The sequence below is a fragment of the Notamacropus eugenii genome, chromosome 1 (assembly GCF_028372415.1).
Source record: "Notamacropus eugenii isolate mMacEug1 chromosome 1, mMacEug1.pri_v2, whole genome shotgun sequence".
In the NCBI taxonomy this organism is placed as follows: Eukaryota; Metazoa; Chordata; class Mammalia; order Diprotodontia; family Macropodidae; genus Notamacropus; species Notamacropus eugenii.
In genome coordinates, this window is record NC_092872.1 from 131,159,400 (window position 1) to 131,174,534 (window position 15,135).

The window sequence follows — 15,135 nt, forward strand, 5'->3', positions numbered from 1 at the left end:
ATATTTTGTTGTGATTCTGATTTTTTTCAAAGCTAGTAGAAACAGTCTTTTACTACTTTAGTCCAGTTTTATGGCTCAGGCATTGTTTTTGTTTTAAGTACTTTGTTTACAACTTAAACATTTTAATCTATTGAGGGAACATCGGAGTTATTTTTTCTGTCTTCCTTGCTGATGTACATGAAGGTGATTAAAACTATAATTTTTTCTTTCTTTAGCATCAGACAACAGTCAACGTTTTCGAGAAACCTGTTTTGCGTTTGCATTGACTCCACAACAAGTGCAACAAATCAGTAGTTCCATGTAAGTTGTCTTCTAATGTAACTTACAATATGACATTTGATTTCCTTATTGAGTCTAAGATGTGATTACAGCATGCTGCGTATTGGATGAGTTTCAAGTACACTTAGCCTAACCCATGCTGTAGAGACTAGAAAAGCGTTATTTCTCTGATGTTTGTTCAGCAAACTTTTACTGAAACAAGTGCCTTTTTCACTTTCACAATCATATACTATAATATTTCTGTTTCTGATCTGTATTTTCTAGGGATATTTCTGGGACTAAATGTGACTTCACAGTACAGGTCCAGCTAAGGTATGTCTTAATTATAGTATAAAATACTTTGGTACTTTAGAAGATAATACGTAAAGTAAAAAAATGTGTAAATGAAGTTTTTAGGGGTATTTATCTGTCTGGTAGAAATTATACTGAAAGTGGGGATAAAATGTACAATCAACAAACTAAACATAGTACAATTAAAAGACTCCATGTCAAACACTTGATATTTTTTGCTAAACCTGATAGGATGTTTTCCAAAATGGATGCTATGGCTACCAGTTTTCTTTATTCATACAATTTTATTTGTGTTGTTGTAATATGCAGTTTATCTTCTTGGTATAAATATTCTTGTCCATATAAACCACCTGGTACCACATTTTCAGTCAATCAGTAACTATTTATTAAGTCAATGCAGTACCATATTTATAATATTGTGCTGGATTCTCTGAAGAACTGAAAAGGAAAAAATGACATCTCTTTGCCCTTGAGGAGTTTATTCCTCATTTTAATTAGGGAGACAAAAGTGATATGGAACACAATTAGAGATCAGGAAACAGCTCTTATGATCCACCATTAAGTGTTGTAGATAAGTACACAGTTTTTGAGATCTCCAAAAGCTCAACTAGTTGGGAAAATTCTCATGAAGGAGATAGAACCTGAACTACATCTTGGAGGAGGTAGTGGGATTTGGGGAGGCAGAGAAAGATATGGAAGGCATTCCAAACTGGAAAACTTTCATGGGTCTGGCATGTTTTGGAGTCAAGAATGAGTAAGGTGCATACATGGTGTGGTGACCAGGAAATGAAAGGACTGACTGAGGTTTCTCCCACCCACACCCACACCCATAATATTTAGAGATAATTGTCATCTTACTGTTTACTTTCTAGCTTAATCACCTCTATTTAGTTGGAACAGGAATGGGTATATTCTGGTTCTATTCTTAGGAAATTGTGTTAATAATTATTGAACATTCCTAGGACAGTGCCAGATATTAGGTATAGGGAGAATCTTTAATGTTTTTTCTAAGCTTGATCAGTTTGGATATAAACAGCTCAAGAGTAAAGGGGGGTTTTGTTGTTGTTTTGTTTTTAAACAAGGCTTATATGCAGCACTGTACCCAGAAAACAGAATTTTATTCTTCTAAGTAGCTAGTCATTGACTTTTAATAAACCTGTTAATCTTTTTTTGTAAGTCATTTACTTTATATGTGACTAACACTAGTAAAAAATAATCTCAAATACATAAATAATTTTATCAGAAATTAATTCTTTGTTTTTCCAGTTTAGTGCCAGCTCTCTTCATCTGTGTACCATTTTTTTCTAAACTCTTTATAGTTTTAAGCATTCTTCTGCCTAGTTTATTTCCTCATTCTTTCTTGCATCTTGCTATGGTTTTGATTTTTTGTTTTTAGCCTGATAAGATTTGAGTTGTCTCCTTAGAAAGAGTCGTGTAGATTGTCTCGTCAGTGAAATACTTTCATCCTTCAGGGAATTTGTTTTCCATATTTTACATTTGTTTAAGTGATGGGTTGTATAATTTGTAGTTAGCTAGTTGAACCTAAGCTGAATAGTTTCTTATCCACTTTGTTTTTATAGTGTTAAGATTTATCTGATAATATGATATAGGTAATTTTTAAAAATAAGTTTCATGGCTTGCTTTTAGAAGATCTCTTAGGATGTTCAAGGGAAGGATATTTGTGATAAAAATGGTTAAATGAATTCAATATTAATTATCACAGGGCAAGGAAAAAAATAAATGGAAAGAAATCTCCTTTTAAAAAAACCTTGTTAGTTCCATAATGTACTATGAATATTTGATAATTATAGAATGACAGGCAAGTTTGTTTTGTAGTTAGAGATGTTAACTTATAATAGATTGAAAAGTGTAAGCCTCATAATTCATTTCTTAAATTTATTTAACAGAGTAAAATTAGAGTTACTCTATTATGTAGTTATACTTCCTTTTTCCCCCCAGAGGATCATGTGCATAGTTTAGAGGTAAAGGGTTTCTGAAATGTTTTGTTTCAATTAAATATGAATGCAGTAGAAGTAATGTTATTATATAGCTGCTTAATTATACTTTGTCATATAGAACAGCTTCCACTGCTGGTTTTTTAAGTCACTGAGACTACTTTGAGAATCACTGTAAAAACTATTCTGTCAGGTCCCTCATTTTTTTTTTTCTCCCAAGACCCTTATTGGCTTAGGAAACTGAAAATTTGGTAATATTATAGTTCTGTCTTCTAAGACTATAGCAGAGTTTGGGGAGGAGAAAACACTGTTGTAATCAGTTCCCAGGAGGCAGCTAAGAATATGACTCTCACATATAGGATTTGGTTGTTCAGAAAGATTATTACAATTACAGCTTGCATAAATATTTTATACGCAGACAACACACTTGTGTATAAAGTATTTCCCTCAAGAAACTGATAGTTTAGGATGATGAGAATTGTTATGAAGATAACCATATAGATTCTTAGTTCACTGAAGCTAATGGGGATAGAATTATTTAAAAGCTTTTTTCCCATCAGTGAGAGATACTGAAAAACCATAATAAATACATATATTCTTAGCCAAACTATTGGGTCATCAACCTATTGTGAAGATTTCTGTTACAGAACAGAATATTGAACGAAATATTAATAAAGTTAGAATTTTGAAAGATGATTAAATCTGTTCTTATGTTTTTAGGTTTTGTTTATCAGAAACCAGTTGTCCACAAGAAGATCATTTCCCACCCAATCTTTGTGTGAAAGTCAATGGGAAACCTTGTAGCCTTCCAGTAAGTCCAGAATTCTTAAATTGTGTTGTCAGCTTATCGGTCAAAGCAAACCATCATGAATTTAATCAGTAGTATGATCTAAATATGAAAATTTTTGACTGAGTCAGCAATTAAAACATTTCTATAAACTACACATAGATAACACATTTACCATAAGCTATTACAAGGTAGGGACTGAAAGAAAACATTAAAGAGACAAAGGCCAAGATCAAGGATTTCAGGTTTGATTGAATAAGATGTAACCAAGAACTTCTTTTTATGAATGTGTGGATACATATTATCAAAACACATTTTGAGAGAATGAGATTAAAGGAAAGAGAACTGTTTGGTGTAGTTTTTAAAAATTATCTCAGTTCTTCTGAAATTCTGGTACCTGGTATCTTCTCATTCTTTAACTCTTATTGATTTCTTTGAAATGTAGTCAGTAATACTTTCTTGCAGGTTTAACATAGTAAGCCTTTAGTTTTTGGTGGGTTTTTTATTTTTAAGCATAAAATCTGCATATGAAGATGTTAAAAAATTGGTTTAACAGGGGCTTCAAATTCAATCATGCTATAAATTTTTAAATCTAATTCCAAGAAAACATTTACTTCTCTTGGCTTTAATGAAAAAAAAACATATCCAATAGCCGTCAGTATACAAAGTTTTTTTAAAAAGAATAACATTTGAAAGTATGGGAAAGAATGAATAGAAATTTTACAATTTTATTCTTAGGGCTATCTTCCACCTACCAAAAATGGTGTGGAACCAAAGCGACCCAGCCGACCAATTAATATCACCTCACTTGTCCGATTGTCCACAACTGTACCAAACACCATTGTTGTTTCCTGGACTGCAGAAATTGGAAGAGTAAGTAACTTTTGGCTTTATCAAATTTGCATATAATAAAAAAGGACTGATATGGCTGAGTTCATCTCTGAGTAATAGGAACACGTTTATATGGTGCTTTAAAGTTTACAAAACACTTTCCTAATAACTTTCAGAAGCAGTAGGTAGTACAAGTCCTAGTACAAGCATTATTATTCCCTGTTTTTGAAATGAGAAAACTAAGGTTTAGAAAGCTAAGTGACTTTCCCAGGCTCACACAGCTAGCAAGTGTCAGAGCCAAAATCACTAATCATCTCCTAATTGCTAAATCCTATCATCTTTTCCCAGTCATTATCCTTCTTGACTTCTCTGAAGCATATGACACTGTTAATCCCCTTTTCCTCCTTGATACTTTCTTCTCTGGGATTTCATGACACTGTACTCTTGGCCCTCTTCATACTTTTGTTACAGATCCTCTGTCTCTTTTGCCAGATCAGTATTAACTGCCCCTCTAAATGTATGTAGTCCTGAAGACTATGTCTGGACCATCTTTGCTCCGACTTCTCACACTTGGAGACCTCATCAGCTCTAGTAGGTTCAGTTATTATCTCTGTGCAGATGATTTCCATTTATATATGTTTAGCCTTACACCTGAGCTCCAGTCCCTCATCATTGGCTGCCTGCTTCAACATAGATGCCCTATAGACACCTCCAACTTGACATGTTCAAAATAGAACTACTTATCTTTCCCCCAAATCCCACCCCTTTTCCAAATGTCTGAGTAATAGTCATCCTTGACTCTTTATCCTCCTTCACTTACTGCTGATAGCCATTTAGTTACCAAGTGTTATCGACACTTTGCCCCTGCCTGTTTAAATTTCATTACTACATATATATGTCCCCTACCCTAATTCATACTCTCATCACCTTTTACCTTCTTGCAGTGGGCTCCTCATTAGTCTCCCTGCTACAGGTTTCTCCTATCCATAAACAGCTGCCAAAATGATTTTCTTAAAGCATAGATCTGACCATGTCACTGCACCAGTAGCTCCTTCTTTCCTCTGAGTTCAAATATAAACTTATCCAAAGACATTGAAAACCTTTCAGAATCCAAATCCTACTTGCCCTTCTGGTTAGGCTTATTATAAGTGATTCTTCCACGTATACTTCTACAGGCTAGCCAAACTGACCTTCTGGCTCTATTTCTCATTACTGCCTCATAAAATCCCCCATTTTCTTCAAAGTTTGGTTTTAACCCTACCTCTTACCTGAGACTTTTTCCTATTCACCCCAGTTTCTAATACAACCTGCCCTTGAAATGGCTTTGTATTTGCTTTGTACATCCTTTTACATGTTTATATGTCTATACAGTTTCCTTACTAGAATGTAAGCTCTTGAATACAGAGATTGTTTCATTTTTATCTTTTATCCCTAACAACATGCCTGACACATAGTAGATGCTTAATAAAAATTCAGTTAATTACTTGATTCATTAATTAATTTATTAATTAATTGCTGCCTTGCCTGAGGTTAGTCAGCAAAAACCTATTAAGTACCTGCTCTGTGCCAGGCACTGGAAATATAAATACAAAGGACTATCTGTCTGGGGAGACAGTTAGTACATAAGTATACACAGAATTGATCTACAATCAAAAGAAAATAGCACGTGTAATAGGGATACACCAGAAGCTTTCCAAATAAATAAAAAAATAAAGCAAGGATGACCATTTTCCCCACAATTATTTGATATAGTTCTGGAAATGCTAGCAATAGTAAAGAAATTAAAGGCGAAAAAGGTGGGTAAATAGGAAGTAGAGTTATCTCTAGTCACTGACACATGAGAATCAGAGAATTAGCAGAGACGATAGTTTCACCAAAATTGCAAGTTACAAAATAAACTCTCGAAAATCAACAGCATTTTAAAAAATACCACTTAAAGTTTAAATAAAGGACAATTTAAATACCTGGGAGAGTATTCAGTGATTGTGGCTAGTTTATGCCAATATAATAATAATAATATCAAAGTTAATTTGTAGTTTTTAAGCTTTACCAATCAAATTATCAAAGGAATATTTTATAGAACTCAACAAAATAATACAGAAATTTCATTTGGAAAAATGAAAGGTTTAGAATATCAAGAGAAATAATGAAAAGAATTAGTGACAAGGGGAAATAGCACTTCTAGTTCTCATGCAGAATAATAAAACACCAGTCATGAAAACTATCTTGCATTGGTTAACAAAGCAGAAAGATCAATGGAACAGAGAGAGAAGCAGAAACAATGGAATTCAGTAACTTAGTGTTCAGTAAACCAAAAAGCATATAGTACTTAGGAGAACTACTTCAGTAAAAAGCGCACGCTCGCGTACGCGCGCGTGCACACACACACACACACACACACACACACACACACACACACACACACACAAACTTTAAAGTAGTCTGGCAGAAATTAGATTTAAACCAACACTTTATATTTTGTGTGTGTGTGTGTGTGTGTGTGTGTGTGTGTGTGTGTGTGTGTACACATATCCATCTTGTATGTCCATATTGTATATATCCATCTAAATGTGTATGTAACTTTAATGTTAAAGATTATACCATAAAAACAAAATTAGAAAAGAAATCAATCCTTTGGTAACTGTGGGTAAGAGGTAATTTTTTTTTTTAATTTTTATTTTCAGTTCCAAATTCTCCCTCTTAGCCACTGACAATGCAAGAAATATAATATCCATTATACTTATGAAGTTATACAAAGCATATTTTCACATTAATCATGTTTTTTAAAAAACACAAGAAAAATAAAGTAAAAAAGTATGCTTCAATCTACACTCAGAATTCATCTCTCTGGAGGTGGATAAAATTTTTCATCATGAGTTGTTTGGAATTGTTGTGAAGCATTGAATTGATCAGAGTAGCTTAATCTTTCACAGGTAGTTATTATTACACTATTGCTTTTACTTTGCATGATGTTTTTCTGGTTCTGCTCACTTCACTTTGTATCAGCTCATATAAGTCTTAAGGAGATGAATTCTTAACCAAAAAAGTTAGAGATAAAAAATAAAGTAGATAACTTGGATTAAATGAAACGAAAAAGTTTCTTACAAACAAAATAATGTACTAAGGATAAGAAGGAAAATGGTAAAATGGGGAAAGAATCTTCGTATCAAATTTCTCTGATAAGGGTCTGGTATCCAAGATATATATGAACAATATATAAATAGTTCTCAAAAGAAGAAATGGAAAGTATTAATAACCATATGGGCAGAGCCAAGATAGCAGAGTACAAGCAGGGGCTCATTTGAGCTCTCCCCCAAACACCTCCAAACATCTGTAAAATATGACTCTAAACAAGTTCTAGAGCAGCAGATCTCCCCCTTCCCCCAAAGACAGAGTAAAACAGATTTCCACCAAGACAACCTGGATAGTCGACAGGAAAGGTCTAAAGGGCTGCGAGAACAGTGCAGGACAGCATGCGCCAGCTCAGACTGGGCCCCAGCAAACCTGGAGCAGGGCTCAGGGGTCTGAATCACTGGTAGCTGAGGCAATTTCCAGACTTCTCAACCCACAAACACCAAAGACAACTTACAAAGATGTGTCAGATCTGGGTGAGAAAGAAGTGCAGCAGTAGCAAAACAGCAGGTACTTTCAGAGCTCTCAGCCCACACACAGTAAGGGGATCTAACAACTGGTCAGAAGGAAATTACAGGGGTCTCTTTGCTGGCGGTGAGGCAGGACTCTATTGTTTTGCTCATCCTTGGATCTGGGGCAAGGAGGAGCACTGGTGTAGCAGAGCTTATGACAGCAATGGGGAGAGGAAGGAACCCTCCTCACAGTTCCAGGGCAGAAAAGAGTGCTTGTGGTCACTCACTGACCAGAGCACAGGCCAGAAGAGGTGTAAACGCTTCTCCTTAGATCATACCACCTTAGAAGAACTGAAAACTTAGAGGTCCCTCGAAATACCTCTGAAAACAGCTTTACAAAAACCCCTGAAGCTTGGGACAGGATGCCCTCCACAGTGAAAGTAGAGCCCCACATTAACAAAGAGTTAAAAAGTAAAGTTATTGAATGGGAAAATGACCAAACAGCAGAAAAAAATTCAGACTATAGAATCTTATTTTGGTGACAAGGAAGATCAAAACAGAAGAAGACAACAAAGTCAACCTATATCCAAAGCCTCCAAAGAAAAATATGAATTGGTCTCAGGCCATGGAAAATCTCAAAGAAGAATTTTGAAAATTAAGTAGGAGTAGAGGAAAAATTTAGAAAAGAAATGAGAGTGATGCAAGAAAATCTTGAAAAATGAGTCAACAGACTGTTAAAGGAGACCACCCCAAAAAAAATACTGAAAAATAATACCTTATAAAATAGAGTAGACCACATGGCAAAAGAGGTCCAAAAAGCCAGTGAGAAGAATGCCTTAATAATCAGAATTGACTGAATGGAAAATGAGATCCAAAAGCTCACTGTGAAGAAAGTAATTCCTTACAAATTAGAGTGGAGCAGATGGAACCTAATGATTATGAGAAATCAAGAAATTATAAAACAAAACCAAAGAATGAAAAAATAGAAGACAATATGAAATATCTCATTGGAAAAACAACTGACCTGGAAAATAGATCCAGGAGAGATAGTTTTAAAATTGTGGGACTGCCTGAAAGCCATGATCAACGAAAGAGCCTAGATGTCATCTTTCAAGAAATTATCGAGGAAAACTGCCCTGATATTCTAGAACCAGAGGGTAAAATAGAAATTGAAAGAATCCACTGATTTCCTCATGTAAAAGCTCCCAAAAGGAAAATTACTAAGAATATTGTAGCCAAATTCCAGAGTTCCTAAGTCAAGGAGAAAATGTTGCAAGCAGCCAGAAAGAAACAATTCAAATATTGTGAGAACACAATTAGGATAACACAAGATTTAGCAGCTTCTACCTTAAGGGATCAGAGGGCTTAGATTATGATATCCCAGAGGTTAAAGGAGCTAGGACTAAAACTAAGAATCATCTACCCAGCAAAACTGAGTGTAATCAATGAGGCAAGAAATTTGACTATTAGTGACATAGAGGAATTTTAATGCATTCTTGAGAAGCCAGAGTTAAAGAGAAAAATTGACTTTCAAGTACAAGACTCAAGAAAAGTATAAAAAGGTAAACAGGAAAGAAGAATTATAAGGAACTTATTAAAGTTGATCTGTTCACATTCCTACATGGAAAGAGGGTGTTTGTAACTCATGAGACCTTTCTTGGTATTAGGATGGTTGAAGGAAATGTATATAAACAGTGGGCACAGGGTGAGTTGAATATGAAGGGATGATATCTAAAAAATTAAATTAAGAGGTAAGAGAGTAATTTACTGGGAAGAGAAAGGGAGAGGTAGAATGGGGTTAATTATCTCACATAAAAGAGGCAAGAAAAAGCTTTTACAGTACAGAGGAAGAAAGGGGAGGTGAGGGGGAATGAGTGAACCTTACTCTCATTGGATTTAGCTTAAGGAGGGAATAACATACATACTTAATTGGGTATGGAAATCTATCTTACCCTACAGGAAAGTAAGGGGGAAGGGGATGATAGATGGGAGGGCAGATGGGGGGGGGGTGATCAGAAGCAAACACTTTTGAGGAGGAATAGGGTGAAAGGAGAGAATAGAATTAATGGGGTGGGGGGGCGTGGGTAGGATGGGGGGGAAATAGTCTTTCACAACATGATTATTATTATTGAAATGTTTTGTATGACTGCTCATGTACAGCCTATATCAAATTACTTACTTGCCCTCTCAATGAGGGAAGAGAGAGAATTTATAAAAGTGTTAAAAAATGAATGTTAAAAATTGTTTTTACATGCAACTGGAAAATGGGGTGTAGAAATATAGCTTACCCTGTAGGAAAATAAAAGGGGAAGGGGATAAGAGAAGGTGCAGGGGTGAAGAAGATTAGGGGAAAGGGAATCAGAGTGTAAGCTATTTTGGGGTGAGGGGAGGTAAGAGATGGGGAGAAAATTTGGAACTCAAAATCTTTTGGAAGTAAATGTTGAAAACTAAAATAAATTAATTGGGAAAAAAATGCTCCAACCATAAAGAAAAAAAAATACACCAAATCATTTAATAACAAGAGAAATGAAAATCCAAACAAGCTTGAGGTTTTACTTCTCACCCTGCAGATTGACAAAGATAACAAAAAATGGGAATAGTCAGCGTTGGAGGTATTATGGAAAGAAAGACACAATACTGCATTAATGACACAATTAATGTAGTCATTTTGGAAAGCACTTTGGAATTATACAGATAAAATGACTAAGATATCTATGCTCTTTAACCCAGAGATTCCACTACTAGGTTTATTCCCCAAGAAATCCATTAATTAAAAAAAAAACCTTTCCCATAAATACCAAAATAGTTGTAGTAATTCGTTTGCAAAAGCAAAGAAGCAGAAACAAAGTGGATGCCCATCAATTAAGGAATGGCTAAACATGGTTTTATATGAATGTAATGGGATTGCTGTTACAAGAAATGACAAATATGATAAATATTAAGAAACATGGAAATATTTACATGAACTGAGCATATTCATTTACATAAGTTGATCCCATTCCTGAATCTGTCCCTCCAGTCAGACTGGTGTGTACGTAGTTGTTAGCATGTTGTTTCCCCTGTTAGACTGTAAGTGCTTTGAGGACAGAGGTTACCTTTTACTTCTTTATGTATCACGGTGCCTAGGCCCTAACAGGGACTTAATAAATGTTTATTGATTGAGAGTAACTAGTCAAAACAATATACACAAAATTATAAATCCTAGCATAGCTCCACAGAAAAAATATCAAAAGGTACCCCCATACCACTTTCATATAAACAGGTGGTCTACAAGTATGGCACACTGCCCCTATTTGCAGACTTTTTCTGATGTGATCAGCTTTTCTGATTTGTTCCTTTTCTTTTTCTTTAAAATGTTGTTATATGGGATGACTCACTGGAATGGGGAGGGCAAAGATACTATCTGGTACCAAAGTATCAGTAAAAATATATTTTAAAAAAATAAATGTGTGCTGAAAAAAGCGTAAAGAGAATAAATGCAAAGGCAGTAGGAATTGATGAAACTAGGAAAGGTTTCATGTAGAAGGGATTTTATGAGGTGAAGGTGAAGAGGGTGTTCGTTTTAGGTCTGAGGAGTGACAAATGCAAAAACGTGGAGACAAGAAATGGAATACTGTGAGAAAACTATTTTGACTGCATTACAGAGTCCGGTGTCAGAGAGTACTGAAAATCACCACGACCAAAGTTTTCTTAAACCTGTGCACAAATACCCTTCACCCCATTCTCAGCTTCCAGTACCAAAAAACATTGCTTTTTGTTTTGAGTCAACCATCATGCATAGCCTCTTAGTGAGAGTTGGAGATTGCACTGTAAAACAGAATTATAGAATTTCAGAGCTGGAAGGAACCTTAATGGTTGTCTACTCTTAACTCATACCTAAAAAAAAAAAACCCTCTACATCATAACTAACATTAAATAGTCTTCAAGACTTTACTTAAAAATCTCTGATAAGGGGTCATAAGGAGCCTCCTGAAATAGGCCATTCCACATCAAGAGAGCTCTGTTTTCATTACCTGAAGCCTAGCATCTCAGTTCTTTCATCTGAACCTCATGGCATGAACTTGAGGTTCATCACCATCCTGCTTGCCCTTCTGAATGCTTTTTAGCTTATCAACATCTTTCATAAAGTATGGTTGCTTAAAACTGAAACACAGCATTCCATATATGATCTAACCAATGAGGAGTACAACAGAACTATTACTTCCATATTTCTGAAAGTTGTGCCTCTAATTGCAGCCCAGTTGGTTTTTTCATTGCCATATCACACTATTAACCCATGTTAAATTTGCACCCCATGAGAAAAACCATACCTTTTTCCTCTTTTGGTAGTTGCCTAATGGCTAGGCCAATATTTATATAACCTATGGAACTTTATAAACCCTAATGAAAAATATTCAGCAACTTTTTTTCTTGAACTTATTAAATTTTGGCTTAGTTATTTTAACTTCTAAAATAGTTAACTTGCTTTTAGGACTAAATTAAATTTTAAGTTAGAGTTATAATTATCTAGATCTTCATATATTTCTTTGGATGGGTAGATACCAGTAAAGTTAGTCTTCCAATTAAGATATATAAATTTCATATTTCTCTTTCTAGTTGAAGTGTTTTGAATTATTTGGGTTTCAGCGTTGCCTTCATGTAATTATTTTATAATAGCTTCCTTGTGGAGAGATTTAAAATGGTTTGACTTACTTTTTTTTTTTCATTTTCATTAACTATGAAGAAGAGAGCTATTGATCTTGAGTATGGGAAATATTATTTTTATTGGATTTTAGCTGTTCCAGAGAAACTCCTCATCTTTTTTATGTGAATTTTTATTTTTGTGGCCTTAGTCTTATGAGAACACAAGAGATGTCAGTATTTTGTGTGTCCTTTGCCTTATTTCTATGGAAGCCAGAAGATCTGCTTCCAGTTTGATTTTTACTTTGAAATTTGCCCTTGGTTAACTGAAATTATAAAGTAGTCACTTAAAAATTCATGGATTATTTTACAGAGAAATCCTAGTCACTTGTTGAAGCGCACGATATCAAAATGGTTGTGTCACAAAAACTATTGACATTTCATGAGTCATATAAATAATTTGGTTTTTTCTTTATGATCTTGATACAACGTGCACTACTTTAAATATCAGCTATGATCCTGAGGATTTATAAATCAAATTTCTTTTAAATGAAACTGTATTTTAAATGTACTGGAGGAACTTTAATTGTGAATTTTTTAGTGAAACTAAGATATTTTTGGTAATGAGTCAGCACTCCCTAACTTATCTGTCTTATTACTTTGGAATTTTGTACATATGATCATTTTAATGGAGCACACTGATAGGATTTAGAGTTAGAAAAAACCTATTAATAAAACCCAGTGCCTTCATTTTACACTTGAAGAAATTAAGGTTCAGAGTGGTAAAGTGATTTTTTTTTAATGTTTTGATAAAACACACAAACACTTCCCTTTCCCCAGCACTAGTTGAACAAAACTGTCTAAAGAGGAATTATAATTGTTAATGTAATGTGATTTTCTGCTTGGATAGTTTGCTGCTTTTTAACAGAAGAGAAGTTTAATAACTTGATGCCACCTTTGGCTATCATATGACTTGAGATGTGTTGCCATTTTACTTTTTTTCACTTTTATTGATACGTGTATTTGGGGAGCTCTGCTTTTTTTCTTTTGTATGACATCATTATATACTCCCATATTTCTCTGAATTCCTTGTAGTTTTTCATGATGCGCAATAGCATTCATATACCATAATCTAATTGTTTTCCAGTTATTGTGTACATATAACTTATTTCCAGTTTTTTGTTTTTGCTATTATAAATAGTGCTACTATGAATATTTTTGCCCATATGGGTTTTTTTCATTGCTATCAAAATACTCCCTGGGTATAAAACTGGTTTTGGAATAGCTGGGTCAAAGGCCATGAAGAATTGGTCACTTTTACTCTGTAATGCCAAATTGCACCACCATCTCTCCTCCCAGGCACCCCAGTTTAAAATCTTAGAATTTTCTTACACTCTTCCTTCTTCTTTATCCAGTCAGTTCAATTCAGCAGACGTTTTAAAAGTGTCTCCCACTATATGTTGTCAAGTCATATCAGTTCCAACTTTAACAATTAATTGTTTAATTGGACTTTTTCTCAGTATCATCAAAATGTGAACGTGCATTTTCAAATGTGGGATAGAGAATAAAATAGTAATTCACATTTGTGTTCCAAATTTCACAACATAATGAGGTAGGTAATTTAAGTATTATAGCCTTGTTACAAGTGAGGCTACTGAAATCACAGAAGGTAAATGATTTACTCAGCGGAACATAGCTAGGAAGTATTAGAGCTGAGATGCAAAGTTGTATCTTCTACTCAAACATCTTTGCTTTTTCCATTGCTTAAGTGAAGGTGGGGCCCTTCCAGGTAATAAAAACACTTTACTCACCTTGAAAGAATCTTACAGCTTTAAAGACAAAGATTATTTATTTCATGGAAGGTATTTTATTTGGGGTAAGAGTATCTTCACTGTTGATCAATTGGCGTCAAAATGTCCCTCGTTTATAAGGCAGCACATATTAGGTTCTTTGGAGAGGTTTTTGTTTCTTGTTAATTTTTAATTTGTTTTTACATCACCACATTCATTTCCAAGTATTATCATTTTTCTTGCCCACCCAGGGAACCTTCTGTTTATGCCAAATATTTTTTTAAAAGTTCATAACCAATCAAAACATTAATGAATTTGATGACGTATATAACGTTTTCTTACCCATCCAGTGAAAGAACAGGGTGCATTTCTTTATTATGGAGACATTTTTAAAGTTCTAATAATGAACAACAAGATATGTGAACATAAAGAAAATGTTCCAAAAATCAATATAAATATGGTATTCTAAATACTATACTAAATCATTAGTATTGGAGATATTTTATAGGGAATCAAGGATCAACAACATGGTTTTTCCTCATAATAAAGATAATGTCACATTTTAAGAATTATTTTGTGGGTAGGTGAACTAAATCCTGTTAATGGGGAAATAAAAATTAGGTTTATATTGTGAATACAAATGACATTTTATTAATATTTAGTATTTATTTCCCCCTTCACTGCAGTTACATGTCCCAACTGGATAAAGCATACTGTTTTATTGAATGTGTAATTGTGGTTTTTATTTCATCTGCTTTTGAAGATTTATGTAACGGTTACCTTGAGCAAGTTCCTAACTGTAGATTCAAGCTGTCAGTAAATAATTTTATAGTGTTAATTAGCATTTCTTTATCTTTTGTCGTAATTGAAGCATTAAAAAACATAGTTAAGGTGAATGTCAAAAGAAGCTTTTGTAATTGTATATTAGATTTTGTGTGTGTTCATGTGCCCAAATGGGAATCTGATTCGTAAATTGTGAAATCTGGTCGTTGAAGTTA

General features: G+C 34.2%; 1 protein-coding gene across 5 annotated transcripts in view; it reads left to right on the forward strand.

Moving 5' to 3' along the window:
• The window catches only part of PIAS1 (protein inhibitor of activated STAT 1), a 242,001-nt gene that overhangs the window by 184,312 nt on the left and 42,554 nt on the right, over nucleotides 1-15,135 (forward strand). For all 5 annotated transcript variants that reach the window (XM_072615000.1, XM_072615018.1, XM_072615027.1 and 2 more), the window contains 4 exons: nucleotides 216-300; nucleotides 544-591; nucleotides 3,246-3,336; nucleotides 4,051-4,185. In XM_072615000.1, coding sequence (XP_072471101.1) covers nucleotides 216-300; nucleotides 544-591; nucleotides 3,246-3,336; nucleotides 4,051-4,185 — 359 coding nt within the window. The remainder of the gene's footprint in view (nucleotides 1-215; nucleotides 301-543; nucleotides 592-3,245; nucleotides 3,337-4,050; nucleotides 4,186-15,135) is intronic.